Genomic DNA, 14287 nt, shown 5'->3' with positions numbered 1-14287 from the left:
TTACTTTCCCCTCTCCCACTGCCTCTGCCCCAGGGTCTGGTCAGTTCCCTCCTGGGCTATTGCAGCGGCCCCCCAGGGCCTCTGGGTATCTCAGTGTCACCCTCTCTAAGCTGCTTCCAGATTAGTTTTGTCTGCCACAAAGTCTTTCATGTTCACTCAGTGTTTACTATTTAAATAAAGACCCAGTGGAGATGCTCAGCCTGCCACTGGAGTGCTCCACCCAAAGGCACCAAGTTACCTTTTACATTTAATGTCATCATCTCCCGACTCCTCATCTTAGTTCTTTGCTCCTGCTGTACATGCTGTGGGTTGAAGTCCCACACATCCTCCAGTGCCTATCTCAACTGCCACCTCCTTCACACAGGTTTTCCTCGTGACCTCTTTTCCTCCACCAGGCTTGTTTCTCTCTTCTGGACACTCACTGAATTGTGTATCCCTCATGATATTTAATCACAGTCGGTTTCTTTTAATACAGCATGAGTGTGCTTACCTTATCGTTCCCACAAGTTTATAATGTACTTGAAAGGACAGACATAATAATCATTCATCATTTTCTCTTGCCAACTCCTAGACATGGGCTCAACAAGTAATATGACTTCAAAATATTGACTTCAACAATTTGTGTAAATCCATTTAAAAAGTCTTTAAGACAGGCAGGAGCAAAATTACCGTGTTTATCAGACACAGTGTAAAGTTATGCAGAATAAATTACATATATCAATACACTTACCTTTTGCCAAGATGACTGTTCCAGGATACAAGACTGTAGGGCACTGCTTTTTTAAAATTTCCGGACTATATACACACACACACTCCCCCACCCCGCCCCACCACCACCAAAAAGTTTAGCTGTTGCCCAGATTATAACTTATTTTGTTTTATTTTTCCGTGCCCTGGACCGGATTTGAACCCGGGATCCCTTCAGTCCTCAGGGCCCTCGCTCTGGCCAGGGCCAGGTTATAATTTTAAAACCGAAAACCGGCTTCAAATTATGTTCAGTTTGGGACCCCGTGAAAAGGAATATTGGCAAACGTTTATTGAATTACGGTAAGAGGACGGAAGCTGCTTTGAGGCGCCGAAGGAGATGCGTCTGTAAGAACCTTCCAGAGATGCCTTCCATGGGGCTGGCCAGGAGCTCAGGCGGAGGCGCGCGGGGCGCACCGGCCCGGGCTCGCAACACCCGGGAACCTGGCCGACCGGTTCCCGACCGCCTCCCGCCTCCCGCCTCCCCGCCTCCCCGCCTCCCCCTGCCACCCGAGGCCCAGCCGCACGCCCTCTCGCGGGCGCTTGGGGCGGGGGATCGGGGTCCAGGAGGCGGAAGGCCGCTCTCGATTGGGGTTTCCAGGTGAAGGGCCAGAAAGCAACCGGTCGGTCTAGGGCGGGGCGGGCGGGCGGGGCGAGGGCGGAGGGCACATTGCCTCATCCTGTACATTTTACTGGAAACGGAGCGCATCCGGAGGAGGGGCCGGGAGGAGGCCCCGACGCCGCCAATGGCCGGGCAGGGCGCGCGGAGGCCGGCGGGCGGCAGCCCCTCCGCCCCGCCCCGGTCCCGCGGGCCGGTTATAAAGGTGGGTCCCCGGGGCTGCGCCCGTGCCCGCCCGCCTGTCCTCCCGCCGACCAGTCCTGAGCCCGTCCCCGTCCCAGCCGCAGCTGCAGCCGCAGCCACAGCCGCAGCCGGAGGCAGCCGCGCAGCGAGCCGGCGGCGCAAGTGTGCAGGTCCCCGAGCGCCGCGCCCGGGAGCATGATCGTGGACAAGCTGCTGGACGACAGCCGCGGCGGAGAGGGGCTGCTGGACGCGGCCGGCGACTGCGGCCTCATGACCAGCCCGCTGAACCTCGCCTACTTCTACAGCGCGTCGCCGCCCGCCGCCGCCCCGGGCGCCTGCGACGCCGGCTGCTCGGCATCGGGGCCCTCGGCTCCCGGCTCGCCGGGCTCCGACTCCTCAGACCTGTCCTCCGCCTCCGCCGTGTCCTCCTGCGGGGCCGTCGAGTCCCGGCCGAGAGGCAGCGCCCGCGCCGAGCGGCTGCAAGGTACCCGCCGTCCGGGCTGGGGCGGCCCCTGCACCCCCGGCCCCCGCGGCCCGCCCGCCGCCGGGAGGGGAGGATCCGGCCGCCCGAGGCGCCTCTGCGCCTTGCTTCGCGGCAGCACATAATCCCACCAGCCGTCACTTATTAGGCGACTGCTGGATGCCTCACCCAGTGCTGGGCGTTTGACAACTCGAAGCCCTTTGGCGGTCTGTGAAGTCCAGGCTCCCGACAGCTGGCTTCGTAGCTTAAAACGCTTCTGGGAACAAAACTCTGACTTCTGGGGCGCGGGCTGGGGTGAGGGGGTACGGACCCGAACCACAGTAGATTTTCTCTCTCTCTTTTTTTTAAAAGCAACTTTATTAAGCTAGAATTCACATATTATGGCGAGGTTTTGGATATAATGTAGTTTTTTTTTTCTTGTGACTTTTGTTAGTGAAAGGGTTTGAAGTCCTGACTTGGTTCTTCCTAAGTATTTATGGAAATTTTAAGTAAAAGGACTTTATGTTCAAGAAAGGAAACCGATATTAACAAGATGTAATAAGGTGAAGCTGGACTGAAAACCAACTCAATGTATGTTTAGTTTGTGCGGTTGGCCAGTTAGTTTTCTGTGCTTCTGGTTTTGTTCTGTGTGCTTTAGAACGGTTAAGCCACATCTAGCAAAGAAACAATGTTTTCTTTCTTTGGTTGTGATTTGGTTAGTTTCTTTCATTTTCTAAATTTCGGGGGGGGGGGGGGAAGAGGGAAAGAAAAAGAAACATCGATTTGTTGTTCCACTTATTTATGCATCATTGGTTGATTCGTATATGTTCGTTCCCTGGCCAGCTATCAAACCGTAGCCTTGGTGTATTTGGGAGGACAGACGCTCTAACCAAGTGAGCTGCCTGGCCAGGGCTGGTAGCTTTCTTTTCTTAATGAACGGAGCTGCATAATTTGGGGGAAAACAGGATGCCACAGTGGGTAGACTAAAGAACCTCTAGACAATCTCAAATGTTGGAGAATCTAATCAGCATGGTTTAAAGAATGTTCTCTTTTAGGTGTTCCTCACTGCCAGCCGCTGCTGTTTCGGTTGTCTTCTTTTAAAAAGTGAATTTCCGTTTTCATTTAAAGAAGTACTTTAATCCACTTGGTTGTATGTAAAAAGTGTGTGTGTGTGTGTGTGTGTGTGTGTGTGTGTGTATGTAGAACCTTTTCTCCCACATTTGGCTTTCATTTGGTTGAAACTATTTTGCTACTTCCCTGGTTTACGGCATAACCATAGGGGATTTCTCAAACTGCATTTTTCTCCTTGTGACGTTGAGTTATTAACTCCTGTCATTCCAGAGAAATGTTGTGTTAGATTCTGGCAAGATATTCCTAAACTTAAATGTAAAACTAACTAGTCATTTAATTTGCCCCATCATTAAATTGTTTCTTTCCTATATTTATGATATATACATATATTCAAATTATGCATTGTTTCTTGTCCCATCTTCTTACTTTTTTCCACTGTCAATGAGGCGGCTGGATTATTCATTTCCTGACATTTTGTATGTTTACTTTGTGTTCAACTCATCCCAAGAGGTTATGACATAACAGTGGTCAGAACTGGAATGCTGTACTCACAGACTACATTTTAAAGTGTGTTTTAAAGTTTAATATGAAATGAGATTACAGATTTCCTTTTTACTTAGAAGGCCTCTGTGAGCAGTTCCAAAAAGTCAGTGAGGGGAAATCCTGCATGTGTGTGTGGAAATGTGTTTAATCTGAGTGAATTCAAGCAGATTTCTTGGCATAGTTGACTGAACTGAGCGAAATAATAAGAAACACATCTAAGACATTGTTCATTGTTAGGCTTTGGTACATTGAGATCTTTGGAGGAAGTTTGTTTTGTGCTTTCTTAGGTTAGGGGATTAAAAGACTTACATTTTTATGTGGGCACCAAGCCTTTGGTTTGCAAAGCTAAAAATTCATCATTTATCCTTTGATCCCCCAAGGTTTTTCAAAAGTGAAGAATAATGATCGATCTATGAGAGTTAGCGTGGCAAATCTGTGATACTGTCTCATGGGTTGAAAGGGGCGAGAGACAGAGAGGTTTAATTTGGGTTGTCTGTTGGCTCTGAAGATCCCTGAAACCACAGTTGTATGAGGTTTCACTCTTTAGGGAGCCTGATCGGGGCAAAGCATTCGGGCAGCATCAAAAGTGGGACTGGGGAGTGACATGTAGGCCGTTGACCAGAGCAAGTTGGCAAGGCTTTGCCTTCTGGTGATTGGGGACTTTATATGTCAGACAGCTATGCTTTTGAGGTTACTAAGATTTGTGTCTGTGCAGAGACTTAATTGGGATATGTTTTTTTTTTTTCTTTTGAACAGCTGAGCCCCATATGGGGGTTGGAAGGCAGCAGAGAGGACCCTTTCAAGGTGTTCGTGTGAAGAACTCGGTGAAGGAGCTTTTGCTGCACATCCGAAGTCATAAACAGAAGGCTTCTGGCCAAGCCACAGATGATTTTAAGGTGGCACCTATTTTTTTTGTTTTGGGTCAGAGGTCAGGAAGATTAGTCTGTTGGGGTTATTAGTTTTTGCTGACCTAAGTCCCGTAAGTCTTTTGTAGACCACCACGTCCGTAGGACAGGGGGCATATGTGTCTTGCTGTCTGCCGTATTCCTATTGCTTAGCCCAGTGCTAGGCACTTGGTAGGTGGACAAGAGAAATTTAATGAATGAAATTGGAGGCAAAGAAGTAAATGGGGTTCAACTGAAATGGAACATCTTGATTAGAAAGGGAAAACTCAAATGGTCTTATTAATTTTATCTTGACATAGTTGAACTAAGGTGAACAGGCAAATGGGGGAAAGTTGAAAGATAGAATGAAAATTAAGATAGAAAATAAATATTGATAGTGCAGCTGCATCAAAGGTTTATGGTGAGCTGTAAAGAGTGGGAGAGATAAGTATGTTTATTGATGTCTATTAAGCAGAAAGCCATTTAATATTATACTAAATTGGAAACTTGTTTTTTCCTTATAGACACAAGGTGTGAACAGAGAGCAATTTACAGGTAAGAATTACTTCTATTCAAGATATTATGGGGCCTTTAGAATAAAATAATGTGGTGTGTTTATGGGTAAAATTTTCAAAATAAAATGATCACAGATTTCACATTCCTTTTTTGGGTATAGAGTTGACAAACACTGTGTCATATAGTGGGAAAAGGAAAGGACCCGATTCGTTGTCTGATGGACCAGCTTGTAAAAGGCCAGCTTTGCTGCATACCCAGTTTTTGGTAAGCGTCTCACTATTTTCCTCTGAATACCTTTCAGAAATTAAATTATATTCTATAGAGCAAAATTATTCCTGGAATAATTTTGGAAGGGAGTGTGCAATTTACTTTTTCTTTCTTTCCAGACACCACCTCAAACACCAACACCTGCAGAGAGCATGGAAGATGCTCACCACAACGAACCCAAACAAGACAGCAGTGCTGATCTGCTTCAGAACATTATCAACATCAAGAATGAATACAGCCCGGTTTCGCTGAATACTGTCCAAGTGAGCTGGGTGAGCCCTGCGGTGGCCGCTCAGGGCTCTCCCCGAGAGCAGTGCCAGGACTTCCATGGCGGGCAGATCTTCAGTCCACCTCAGAAGTACCAGCCTTTGCAAGTCAGCAGCTCCCCACACATGATGGATCAGGCTTCCATGTGCCAGTATTCTCCTCAGAACCAGAACATGCAGCCGCAGCAGCCACAGCACTATACCCAGAACCCAACTCTGGAATACAGTCCTTATTCCAGAACTTCCCAGTCTCCCAACTATGAGCCAAACTTCTTCAGTAACCAAGAACTACAGTTCTGCCCAAACCAAAGTTTTGCATCCCTTTTAACTAGTCATGGGGAATGTGAGAATGTTGCTGTTCCCGTTCAGACTTCCCCCAGTGTTCAGCAACAAAATGACACCCACCTGCAAAACTTCAGCATGGTGCCACACAGTGCCTGTGAGGCCATGGCGGGGCACGATGCAGGCTCTGTGCCTTTAAGCACCTCACTGCCGTTCCAGAACATCATCGGAAATTCAATGAACACCACGCAGTTAGGGAAGTCATTTTTTCAGTGGCAAGTAGAGCAGGAAGAAAGCAAACTGGCAAATATCTCCCAAGATCAGTTTCTTTCAAAGGATGCAGATGGTGACACGTGAGTATCCCTTTATCTCATGTACCTATTTTGGTAAACCATATTTGCTGCACATAGTGGGCAGAGGATATCTCTAGGGCATACCAAGTTAGACCTTACCAAATGGTTGGCTAATCAGGATGAAGACTGTAGGTAGAAACTGCTGTTCAATGATAATATTTCAAGAAAGAGTTTTCCTTTTTTTCCCCCTGGCTGAACAAATTACCTTTTCTAAGTTAATAAAAATGTATGTGTTTTCTTTGAATAATTGGCTTTGAAAGACTAGCATAGACTGTATTTATAGAGAGAAAATCAGATTATGATTAGTTGGTCATGGTCAACTGTGAGTTGATTTGTAGATTGAATTCGTATCTGTCCTGATACCTTTGGCCTTGGGCAGGCTATGTAAGTTCTCTGTGCCTCAGTTTCTTGACATGTAAAATGATAATACCTCCTTAATAGGGTTTTTATAAATATTAAAAATAATAGGTTTAAAGTGGTCTGTATGGTGGTTGGCATTCTTTTTCTTACTACTCATAGTCTGACTCATCCTGTTGCAACTCAGCCGACAGGACAGTTTATGCTCTGTAATGCTTTGAGTGTACCAACATAATAAGAAAGAGACTAAAGGAATAGTTTTTTTTTAAGTGAACTTAGTGAAATCAGAAGTCATTCACTTCTTTTCCTTTCCTTGTCTCCCAGGTTCCTCCATATTGCTGTTGCCCAGGGGCGAAGGGCACTTTCCTATGTCCTTGCAAGAAAGATGAATGCACTTCACATGCTGGATATAAAAGAGCACAATGGACAGGTGAGGACCTTGACAGAGCCAAGTGCCAAACATGTGGTTGCTGTGAAGAGAATGACAGCCAGTCTCATATTCATCCGCAGGTAGTTTCAGAGCTCAAGACCCAAAGAGCTTAGTTAATATTAACTTTGAGATGTTGACTCTTTGCCACCATCAACCTTGAAGTTATTAACATTAACTTCATAGTTATTTCACCAAAGACTAATGGGGTATAATAAAGCCCCACCCTAAGTTTACTTTAGTTTTCTTGTATTACAGTATCTTATTAGTTATTAATAGGATTTATTTTTCCTATGTGGGTTTTTCCCTCAGACTTAGTTTAGGTTCATATTCCTTGTCATGATAGTGTTACATGTTTTAAAAACATTTTTTTTCTTCTGAATGTCCACAGAGTGCCTTTCAGGTGGCGGTGGCTGCCAATCAGCATCTTATTGTGCAGGATCTGGTGAACCTTGGAGCTCAGGTGAACACCACCGACTGCTGGGGGAGAACCCCTCTGCACGTCTGTGCTGAGAAGGGCCACTCCCAGGTGCTTCAGGTAAGAGGCAGTTTGCTAGGCTTTCATTAGCACAGGACCAAAGGGAGGGCTTGAGTATTAGATGTTGGATGTGGGTTGCAATAATCCATTTTGAGTTCACTTATTCAATACTTAGAATACCTGTATAGCTTGTCTCTTGCTAACAGATATACGTTTTTAAAATTTTCAGGCAATTCAGAAGGGTGCGGTGATGAGCAATCAGTTTGTGGATCTTGAGGCAACTAACTATGATGGTAAGCAAATGACACTTTATTGGGTAAAAAACCATTTATAGAGAGGGGCCCATTTGTTCTAAAGTTATATTAGGTTTCATACCAAGAAGGAAGGGAGGTAATTAATGCTAAAATATTCTATAGATGAAATTAGCACTAAGAACCAGTGGAGGAATTATTCAGATGGCCTTACTAGTTCTTGTGGAGCCCATTCGTAGGCCCTCCTCAAGGTTTGTAATTATAGAACAACCGAAAGGCTTGATGTCATGCTTGACCACTGCTTTATTATCCTTTTTCTAGGCCTGACTCCTCTGCACTGTGCGGTCGTGGCCCATAATGCTGTGGTGCATGAACTCCAGAGAAATGAACAGCCACATTCACCTGAAGTTCAGGAGCTTTTACTGAAGAATAAGAGTCTGGTTGACACCATTAAGTGTCTGATTCAAATGGGGGCAGCAGTGGAGGCTAAGGTAAATTCGCAGAAGAGTTTGGATATGGGACGGGGAGGAAGTGGTTACAACAAAAACCTGTTCCCAAATAGAGATTAAAACTTCGTGTATTTTGTAAGGTTGCTTCATCATTGTGGGATCTAGACTTAATCTTCTGTTTTTTTAGACTGGAAAATAGTTTTTCTCTGCAAAATTGAGGTTTATTTGCTGAGTATCTCTTATGTACAATGCACTGAGTTAGGGGTTCGGGGCGAGGGGAAGGCCTGAATGTCAGCTACTCAGTCCTTAGGGACCTTCTAATTGAAGAGGTGAGGAATGTAACTAATTATAAGTCTACGGGGTGGCTGCCAAGTCGGAAACATAGGCGAGTGCATAATAAATCATTTATTGTATTATATTACAGTACATTGTAAAACAGTATCGTCTATGTTTCTACATTTTATGCCCCCCTGTATGTAAAGGTAGACTGTGATAAGAGGCACCTAGGCAAATTAATAGGAATTTAACAGGAATGAGAGATTTCATCTCGTTTGGGGTTAAGGAAGGCTTGAGTCAGAATTTGGGAGGCTGGGTGAAAAGCATGATTGGGCATGCTGTCTGGATGGTCACGTCTTTCCCCTCTTGCCTTTAACAAGGATCGTAAAAGTGGCCGCACAGCCCTGCATTTGGCAGCCGAGGAAGCAAATCTGGAACTCATTCGCCTCTTTCTGGAGCTGCCCAGTTGCCTGTCTTTCGTGAATGCAAAGGTACCTTTCGAAAGCTTCAATAACTTCACAAGAGTTGGAGTGACTTTTTTTTACATCTTTTTCAAGCTTTGGAGCTGTTCTCGTGAAAGTCCCCCTTCCTGATGGGCATCATGTTTGTCTCTTTGTCTCAGGCTTACAATGGAAACACTGCCCTCCACGTCGCTGCCAGCCTGCAGTATCGGGTGACGCAGTTGGACGCAGTCCGCCTGTTGATGAGGAAGGGAGCAGACCCAAGTACTCGGAACTTGGAGAACGAGCAGCCAGTGCATTTGGTTCCTGATGGCCCTGTGGGAGAACAGGTGAGGGTGACAGGAGGGACAGGCAAAGCTTTCAGACACTTGGTCTGAAACATAAAGGGAGGTGAGATTGTTCAGGGTGGAGGTGCTCTTCAGGCAGGTTCTATCAGTGTGTGTGTCTGTCGGTGTTACATGAGTCAGTATCTGTAGGAGTGTCCAGGAGAGTCCCAGGCACGTAGTCAGTGCTCAATAAGCATCAGCTGTTACAATTATTTCTAGTAACTGATTTTAAATAAGAAATAGGAAGGTTTTGTTTTTTTAAAATGCAATTTAGAACCTAGAACTATTTTATACTCTAAACAAAATTATGCTTTACTCATCATATGCTTATATATTATATTCAGAGACTGAATAGTTTCACATGACTGAACTTTTCTTGATAACAAAAACTGAATCTTTTAAGACCTTGAGATATTTTTGATGGAAATTTTCCCTGGGGGAAATGAGGGTGATTGTGGCTATAGGTAGGTCATTACATATTTTCATAATCATAAAATATATGGAGTGCAATTTAGTTGTTTCTTTGACTCACATCCCTCATATGACCATAATGTTATAGGAACCCATATTTGTAGAGCTCTTCATAACTTAAGATGGAGCTCTTTAATTTGTAAAGTTTTCATGTATACACTTAATAGCTATGAAAACTTTACAGTATAAGAATTCAGCTAAGAAAATGAGACTCACAGAAGTTCCACGGATAGGAACCATCATGAAATATTAAATGGCAGTGTCCTAACCCCAGTGTTTGCTTCTACTTCAGGTTTATGGTGTGTAGTCATACAGCGATGTTCTCAGCATTTGACTTTTAATGTTCTCAGGTTACTCTCCTTTCTGCTTTTGTATTTTTTGGTGTGTGTGAGTTTTGGGGGAGGGTCTTTTCCTTTTCTTCTGTTGTCAGACTGTAGTCATTCAGACTGTGGTCATTGTATCTTCTTCCAGCAGTTGTCAATTGCATTCCCCACCCTAATCTTTTTCTTCTGAATTGTGGCTTTCCATCTGCTGTGGACTGAGAGACAGTTAAGAAAATTTGTCAATCTGGTGTTTAAATCATTAGGCTCTGAATGAGCCTAGAGGCTTTCCTGTGATCCGTGAAGTTATGTGCAGATACTTTATTCCTGAGTATCAGAACAGCTGTTTTGACTTGAAGTATATTAAGGATTTATGTGTGTATGAGGTGGGTTCTGGGTTCTTGTTGAAGCTGACCATAAAAAAGAAAACTTACAAATCCTGTTCATTTCCATTCCAGATCCGACGTATCCTGAAGGGAAAGTCCATTCAGCAGAGAGCTCCACCGTATTAGCTTTATTGACTTGGAGCCTGGTCGGCAACACTCACTGTCAGTTAGGCAGTCCTAATGTATCTGTATATAGACCATTTGCCCTGTATTGGCAAATGTAAGTTGTTTCTATGAAACAAATATATTTAGTTCACTATTATATAGTGGGTTATATTAAAAGAAAAGAAGAAAAATATTTAATTCCTTTTGGCAGATTTAAATATTTCATACCCAGGTATCTGGGATTTAGACATCTGAATTTAATATGAATGGTAAAATTGATTTCAATTAATAGTAGCTTTTGGTTAGGAAATGACTTTGATTTGTTGCATATGGCATTGCTCATGTAGCTCTTGCCAGTTTAAAAGCAGGTAAATTGTAAACTTTCATTTGGCCTGATGGAATATCTGATAGTTATTGGTGTTGGAAAGTCTCTAGTCATTGGACTAGATGAAAGGTATCATAGTTACAATTTGATTTTTCAAACTGTATATAATTGTTATTTTCATTTTTTTAAATGTTTGTACATATTTGGTCATGAACATGGCCATATTTGAACTGTGTAAATCAATAAAGTAGAAAAGAATAAGTGAGTTGTCACTATTTTTAAAAATTATACACATTCAAAGGAGTTGTGTGATCACCCAACCACTGTCTGTCTCTGTTGATGAAGCAGATGGAGAGTTGTTCCCCTAGCGGCTGGCAGAGCTCTGTTTGAATTTTAAATATGCTTTTCCTCATGCATTGAAATAAGACATTATTTGTAGGGAATTGCATGTTCTTAAAGAGAACACTGTTTTATGTCTCACTTTCTAGAATTTATCATTTTCTTGCTCTGTTGGGAATTTTGTTTTAGCTTTATAGGATCAACAAAAAGTCAATATTGAAACGTGTCTTATTGGGTTTCCATGTCCAATGATAATGTGCCATGATGTTTTATGTTACCATTTATTGAAAAATCCTTTACTTTTTAGTGATCTTGGTTCTATTAATGTTGTTTTGCTTACCTCTGGCATACTCTGAGGAATGTATTTGGATTTGATTGCTCACTAATTCATTGTATACATTTGATTTAGTAAAGTACTTTTTTTAAAAATGAGAAGTTTCACAAGTAACTGACTAATCATCTTTGTGGCTTAAATTCTTTAAAAAAAGATAACCTTGAATTAATCACATTGTTTGATTTAGTATGTCTTGTGGACAAAAGTTACAGTTATTGGTATCTGTAAATATGGCTATGATATGAACCAGTCTACTTACACTCATAGAGAACCTCTTGCATGGTTTTAAATAAACTTTAATTCAATAATACTACTCGTCTTAAGGATGTGCATTTTCTTTCCCTAGTCCATTGTTTATATTTCCCTAGGTTGAAAGAGTGCTATTAATTATGAATCTGAATACCTTTAACTTAGCGAATACATTTTAATTTGGATTTTTTTTTTTGTTGGGGGAGTGGGGAGAATGTGTTTCCTAAAGGTACATACATAACATCAAAGAAACTGCTGAGTTCATGGAAGTTTATTAGATTCTGAAAATATGGAAGATTAATAGATATTGTTGATCATTTGGACATTTATGTGCTAAAAGATAACAAGTCTTTATGGCTTCATTTTTTCATATTTTATTTTGTGGGCACAGTGAACATAGGAAAAACAATTTGGAGATTACCAGGATCATCCTGAGAGATGTAAATCTGGAAATAGCAGTAAATGGGGTCTTTCCAGTTTGACATGTGAGAACAAACACATGAACATCTCCATCAGCATCAGTGAGTTACTGTATAATTTAGTTCTTGAGAATCTGGTGAATCCTTTCCCTGGAAAAACATACCTATGCTGTATGCAGTATCGGAGGCGTCACAGCCACTGGGAGTGCACGACTCAGATTAAGAACCTACTGTACTATTTCTTTACATCAAATACAACTTTTCTTCTTTTACATAAACACAAACTTAAGAGTAATTTGCCTTGTAAATGCAACTTGATAGCCAGAACAGTAGAAATGATATATCCCCATTGAACATAGATACACAATAAGCTTTTCCCCAAGTGAGCTGATGTGTTCTCTTCATCAATCTAAGTTCTCTAATAATTAATTGAACCACTGCTTAGCAAGCATGTGATTTCATGTGTGTGTGTGTGTGTATTTGTGTGTGTGTACATGCACAAAGCCATATGATAGATAATATGAGGAATTCAAAGATAGAAAAGATATTTTTTATCCTTAAGATGCATACATGAGAGACACGACATGCACTTTATTAGATACCATAAAAGGGGGAAGAAACAGGTTCAGAAGAGGGAGAATTTGTGTCCAAATGGGAGAACGGGAGAACTTCAAGGCAGAGCCTTTGAGCTGTTCAGAGAGTTGATTTGGATGTTCACTGTGGTGGAGGAGAGGGAGGTGAAGGACAGAAACAGAAAATGACATGAACCAAGACAGTAGAATTTTGGGGGGAACCACAGGTGATTCAGTGTAGTTTGATTAGCATTTGGATGGCTAATAAGTTTCATCTTGTGCTCTGCCTTTGGTAATATTCTCATAGTAGCATGTTGAGAAAGATCCTCAAGCAGTCTAGGGCTTGGCAGGAGACAGCACTGTGACTAATGAGCGATATCTGCCTTAGAGGTATGGCGGTGGCACTTGATGGAACATATTTCAAAGAAGGAGACCCACAGTAGCCAAGACTTACCTGTGCTCATTGCTACAACCTCAGTGCCTAGCACAGAGCCTGGCACATAGTAGTGACTCGCAAATATTGGTTAAATGAGTGATTGGATTTATGCTAATCCTGGTTGGGTCACTGGTTCTGGGGGAAGTGGTGTTTTCAGCCAGAATTATTAAATACTTAACAAACTAATGAGCATCATGGTCTGAACTTAGCCCAGCCACATAATTTAACAGTGACATTGATGATGTGTTAATGAAAATGGGCACAATTGTACTCTTAAAAAAAAAATCGGGCAGCCCCTCTTTGCAAAGGACTAACTCTAATACTGTAGTTTGGCAGTCAGTAAGGAATTCCCTAAAGTGTCAGAGACCAAATCTTCTGGCTTTATTTGTTAATCAAATCAGTAACATTTAATATCCTGTCTATTTTTACTTAGTCAGGAGTGGAGAATTTCCTCAAACTTCTATAACATTTAATAAATGTCAACTTAAAGTCAGTTCCACTGACTTCCATTTTCTGATTACATCAGTTCTGTATTGAACATAACCTCAGGGAAAAATCAGCTCAGCCACTGGCCAAGTTCTCCCATTGAGATCGGGCCTGGGCACAAGGTTTTTGATTAGTTATGACCAGACTGCTGGTTTTTTGTTTCTTCTGCTGTGCCCTGGATCTGTCCTTGAGAGGAGGGGTGGGACGGTCCTATCATCAGAGGCCCTGTTCCTAGCACAGTGCCTGATATAGAGTAGACATTTATTACATACTTCTTAGATGGCATTTAAGTTTATGGCTCCATTTTAAATTTATATTTTCTCAACATATTTTATACTTCATTGTATAAATGTTTTATCACATGAAACTTAGGATTTAATCCCCAAATACTGTTATCCATTAGCTATACACCAATTCTGGTTCTGCTTTATTTTCTCAGCGCCCTCACTCCACCTTTGGAGTCTGTGTAAACCTGGACACATTGCATGGATGGCACATGTTCAGGAGGAATATGGGTGGAGATTGTTCGCAAAGTGTCTCTAGCTTGTGTGTGTGTGTGTGTGTGTGTGTGTGTGTGTGTGTTTTCTTAAAAATTTTCTTTATTTTAGAAAATTTTTCAATTACAGTTTACA

At 42.5% G+C, this 14287-nt stretch overlaps 1 protein-coding gene across 2 annotated transcripts; it reads left to right on the top strand.

Moving 5' to 3' along the window:
- The first annotated feature begins 1581 nt into the window (after positions 1 to 1581).
- NFKBIZ (NFKB inhibitor zeta) lies at positions 1582 to 11803 on the top strand. Of its 2 annotated transcripts, none has more exons than XM_059687940.1 (12): positions 1582 to 2030; positions 4377 to 4516; positions 5029 to 5059; positions 5181 to 5284; positions 5407 to 6188; positions 6870 to 6975; positions 7364 to 7510; positions 7680 to 7743; positions 8023 to 8192; positions 8807 to 8917; positions 9049 to 9216; positions 10463 to 11803. In XM_059687940.1, the coding sequence occupies exons 1-12, from the start codon at positions 1742 to 1744 to the stop codon at positions 10514 to 10516; spliced, it is 2166 nt and encodes a 721-aa protein (XP_059543923.1). In that variant the 5' UTR covers positions 1582 to 1741; the 3' UTR covers positions 10517 to 11803. The 2 variants fall into 2 exon arrangements, with proteins under 2 accessions (XP_059543923.1, XP_059543924.1); XM_059687941.1 differs by lacking the exon at positions 1582 to 2030 and adding an exon at positions 2341 to 3644.
- Positions 11804 to 14287: the final 2484 nt, after the last annotated feature.

Source organism: Myotis daubentonii, chromosome 3, assembly GCF_963259705.1.
Source record: "Myotis daubentonii chromosome 3, mMyoDau2.1, whole genome shotgun sequence".
Lineage (NCBI taxonomy): Eukaryota > Metazoa > Chordata > Mammalia > Chiroptera > Vespertilionidae > Myotis > Myotis daubentonii.
This window is presented reverse-complemented; position numbering and strand designations above follow the sequence as displayed.

Excerpts from the sequence above, each read along its gene's own strand:
- NFKBIZ (XM_059687940.1), top strand. The coding sequence starts at position 1,742 with ATGATCGTGGACAAGCTGCTGGACGACAGCCGCGGCGGAGAGGGGCTG. Across the intron at positions 6,189-6,869 it reads AAGGATGCAGATGGTGACAC|GTTCCTCCATATTGCTGTTG; the intron begins GTGAGTATCCCT and ends CTTGTCTCCCAG. Across the intron at positions 8,918-9,048 it reads TGTCTTTCGTGAATGCAAAG|GCTTACAATGGAAACACTGC; the intron begins GTACCTTTCGAA and ends TCTTTGTCTCAG.